The sequence below is a fragment of the Manacus vitellinus genome, unplaced genomic scaffold (assembly GCF_001715985.3).
Source record: "Manacus vitellinus isolate BGI_N305 unplaced genomic scaffold, ASM171598v3 scaffold_141_pilon, whole genome shotgun sequence".
In the NCBI taxonomy this organism is placed as follows: domain Eukaryota; kingdom Metazoa; phylum Chordata; class Aves; order Passeriformes; family Pipridae; genus Manacus; species Manacus vitellinus.
Window position 1 is genome coordinate 197946 of NW_021939012.1, and position 3457 is coordinate 201402.

Genomic DNA, 3457 nt, shown 5'->3' on the forward strand with positions numbered 1-3457 from the left:
GTAATTCCCACGTATTGCATCACCTCCCTGCTATTCCCATGGGAAGCTCCAAGCTCCTCCCCTTTCTCTGGACCTGCTGTGGCTTTCCCAAGAAAAGGCATTTTGCTCCCTCGGAGCCCTGGGCTCTCCAGGGCACAGCACTGATCCAAGGGGAAGTTCCAGTGTAATCCCAGGGCCTTGGATTTAGTCTGGAAGGAGCCATTGCTTCTCATTCCAGCTTGGAGCCAAGGCATGTTCCATCCCAGCTCCCCAGGAGACAGGGAAGGGAACATCCTGCATCCCGGAGCCCACGCTGTGACCCAAATATCCCACTGTTGTTCCGAGTGCCTTAAATCCATCCAGAGCCCAGCAAAGGTATTTCTGTTCCCTGTGCTCTTCCTCTTACACCTCTCAGCTGCTCATCCCTGTATCCCAGTCAGTCCATCCCTGTATCCCTGTCAGTCCATCCCTCTATTCCAGTCAGTCCGTCCCTGTATCCCAGTCAGTCCCTCCCTGTATCCCAGTCAGTCCTTCCCTGTATCCCAGTCAGTCCATCCCTGTCAGTCCATCCCTGTATCCCAGTCAGTCCATCCCTCTATCCCTGTCAGTCCATCCCTGTATCCCAGTCAGTCCATCCTTCTATCCCAATCAGTCCATCCCTGTATCCCAGTCAGTCCATCCCTGTATCCCAGTGAGTCCATCCCTGTATCCCAGTGAGTCCATCCCTGTATCCCAGTCAGTCCATCCCTGTATCCCAGTCAGTCCTTCCCTGTATCCCAGTCAGTCCATCCCTGTCAGTCCATCCCTGTATCCCAGTCAGTCCATCCCTGTATCCCAGTCAGTCCATCCCTGTATCCCAGTCAGTCCATCCTTCTATCCCAATCAGTCCATCCCTGTATCCCAGTCAGTCTATCCCTGTATCCCCGTCAGTCCATCCCTGTCAGTCCATCCTTGTATCCCAGTCAGTCCATCCCTGTATCCCCGTCAGTCCATCCCTGTCAGTCCATCCCTGTATCCCAGTCAGTCCATCCCTGTATCCCAGTCAGTCCATCCCTGGTGTCATCCCAGAGCCCCGGCTGCAATTCCATCTCCCAGTGGAGCCAGACAGGAGTTGGTCACTGGGAGCTGCCCCAGGGACCCCCGAGGATTCAGAAGGACCCCCAGGGCCCCTTCCCCTCCCTTGCTGGACTTGCCATGGATTTGGGATGCAGGGATAATGTGGTGTCTGTGTCCTGCCATCAGCTCCAGATGGATCCCAGCTCCAGCCTGGGCGTGGGATCTGTCCGAGCGGGAGAGAAACTGGGCTTAAAAGCACCAAAAAAATGGATTATCCCTCTTTTTCTGCTTGAATAGAACTAATATTTAATACCAAATATTTTATTATTTAAGGTGTAATTTAAATTAAAACCTCCCTGGCCTGTAAATATTTTCCCCTTGTGGAATATAAATATTCCTCTGATGAATTTTGGGGGGGGGTTTTTTGCAATGAAAAATGATTTTCCAGCCCAAACAGTCCCAGAGAAATCCTTGAAGAGCTTTTGCCTCTTAAAATTGTTCATCCCTTCCGTCGCAGCCGATGCCAAGAGCAGAGAACACCGGGAATGTTGTATGGAATTGGCACCCTCTGGCATCGGCCTGGTTTGGGTCAGGCTTTCCCTGGTCGGGGTCGGCATTTTCCTGGTTTGTGTTGGACCTTCCTTGGCTGGGGTCAGGATTCCCAAGGTTGGGATCAGCCTTTCCCTGCCTGGGCTCCCAGGAGGCACACAGGGAAGGACTGCTGGCGCTGGAGCTGGGTGGGTGCAGCCGCATCCCGGTGCTGCACGTGGAGTTATGGCCAATTTCTGAACAAGGCCTCACCCCCCACACCACTCGTAGCCATTTTCCCAGCATCCATGGGAGTGACAGCCTTTCCCAGGGCTTTCCCATTTGGCTGAGTCCAACAGGACTCCAGGGTTGGACCATGAGATGGACAAGGAGAGACCTTGGGATCGAAAGCATCTTTGGGATTCCAGGGAGGAAAATGGTTTCTTCCTCCAGCAGGAGCATCCCAGGGGCGAGGGACCTTGGGAAGAGGGCTGGGATACTGTTGGGACACTGCTGGGACAGGCAGGACATCACAGGGGTGAGGGATCCGTGGGAAGAGGGCTGGGATTCTGCTGGGATCCTGCTGGGATCCTGCTGGGACAGGCAGGAGCATCCCGAGGGCGAGGGGTGGTGGCTCCGAGCGTGTCCCGGCCCCTCCTTCCCTCCCTCCGCCCCCACCCCGGTTGTTGCTGTAAATAGGGACTATTTATATAAATATATTCCAGAGGGTTCTAAAGTCCCCCCAGTCCTGTTTTCCTCAGAGCTTTTGGCTTTGCCGAGAACTCCTCGAGCAGGAGTTTTGCACCTTCCAAGGGTGTCGGTACAAAGGAGCCCAGTGCGACCCACCGCAGGGCCTGGGCGGGGCCGGGAATTCCGGGGGAATTCCAGGGGGCCGAGGGCTGACAATGGAACCACTCGTTCCCTTCTTTACCCCGTTCCGTTCTCCCGGGCCGGAGCAGCCCCAGGGTGTCCCTGGCGTTGGCCTCGGGCTCGTGGAGCAGCTCGTGGGTTTTCCCTTTTGTTCCTTGTCTCTGTCTCTGCCTCTCGTGTCCGACCCGGGAGCGGCGGCGGTTGGGCCGGAGCAGCCCCAGGGTGTCCCTGGCGTTGGCCTCGGGCTCGCGGAGCAGCTCGTGGGTTTTCCCTTTTGTTCCTTGTCTCTGTCTCTGCCTTTCGTGTCCGACCCGGGAGCGGCGGCGGTTGGGAGGAGTTTGGGTGGAAAGGCCAAGTTTCATGGACATTTTTCTGGATCTGATGTTTTCCAAACCTTTTCTCTATCCCACGCCAAGTCCTGGCACGGGATCTGCTCCAGGCGGTCGTGGAGTGGGTGATATCCATGATACCCGTGATCACCCCCCAGTCTCCGGGGGGGTTGTACAGGGGGAATCTGCTCCGAGGAATCCCCACAAATCCCTCCGTAGGCTCCTCACCTGCCCACTCGGACACGGGGGAATATTCCAGACTCGTTGCTGTTCAGTTGGAGCTTCCGGAGTGGCGTCTCCAGGGCCTTCCATCCCTCCCAGGGCTTCGTTGGGCTCCGGGTCAGTGGGAACGTTCGGCTCTTTGACTGTTAAGCACAAACCAGGGATTGAGGGCCCATCCCCCGGGAAAACCCTCCGGCTGAGGGGCCCGAAATTCCCGTTCAAACTAAAAATGAACCAAAACTGGTGGGTTTTTAAGTTGTTCCTGGTTTCTGGGAGAGCTGGAGGCTCTGGGAACACAGGGGTGCCTGGGAGCTGCCAGGGCCATCCGGGCAGCTCCGGAGGGAGCAGATTCCATCCGGGATGGTCCGTGGCCATCCCAGGGCGCCCGTGGCCATGCTCAGTCCTTGACCTTGGCTCTTTGGGATGAGTCCTTGGGAATGGCTCCCTCTGCCGTCCCCGTGTCCCAGCCGAGG

The 3457-nt window shown here is 56.7% G+C and overlaps 1 protein-coding gene across 1 annotated transcript in view; it reads right to left on the minus strand.

The window, feature by feature from the left end:
• Positions 1 to 2986: 2986 nt before the first annotated feature.
• Positions 2987 to 3457, minus strand: part of SBF1 (SET binding factor 1) — a gene marked incomplete at its 5' end in the record, with an annotated part of 41244 nt that continues 40773 nt past the window's right edge. The window contains 1 exon segment of the mRNA XM_029958143.1: positions 2987 to 3127. Within this exon segment, the coding sequence (XP_029814003.1) occupies positions 2987 to 3127 (141 nt within the window).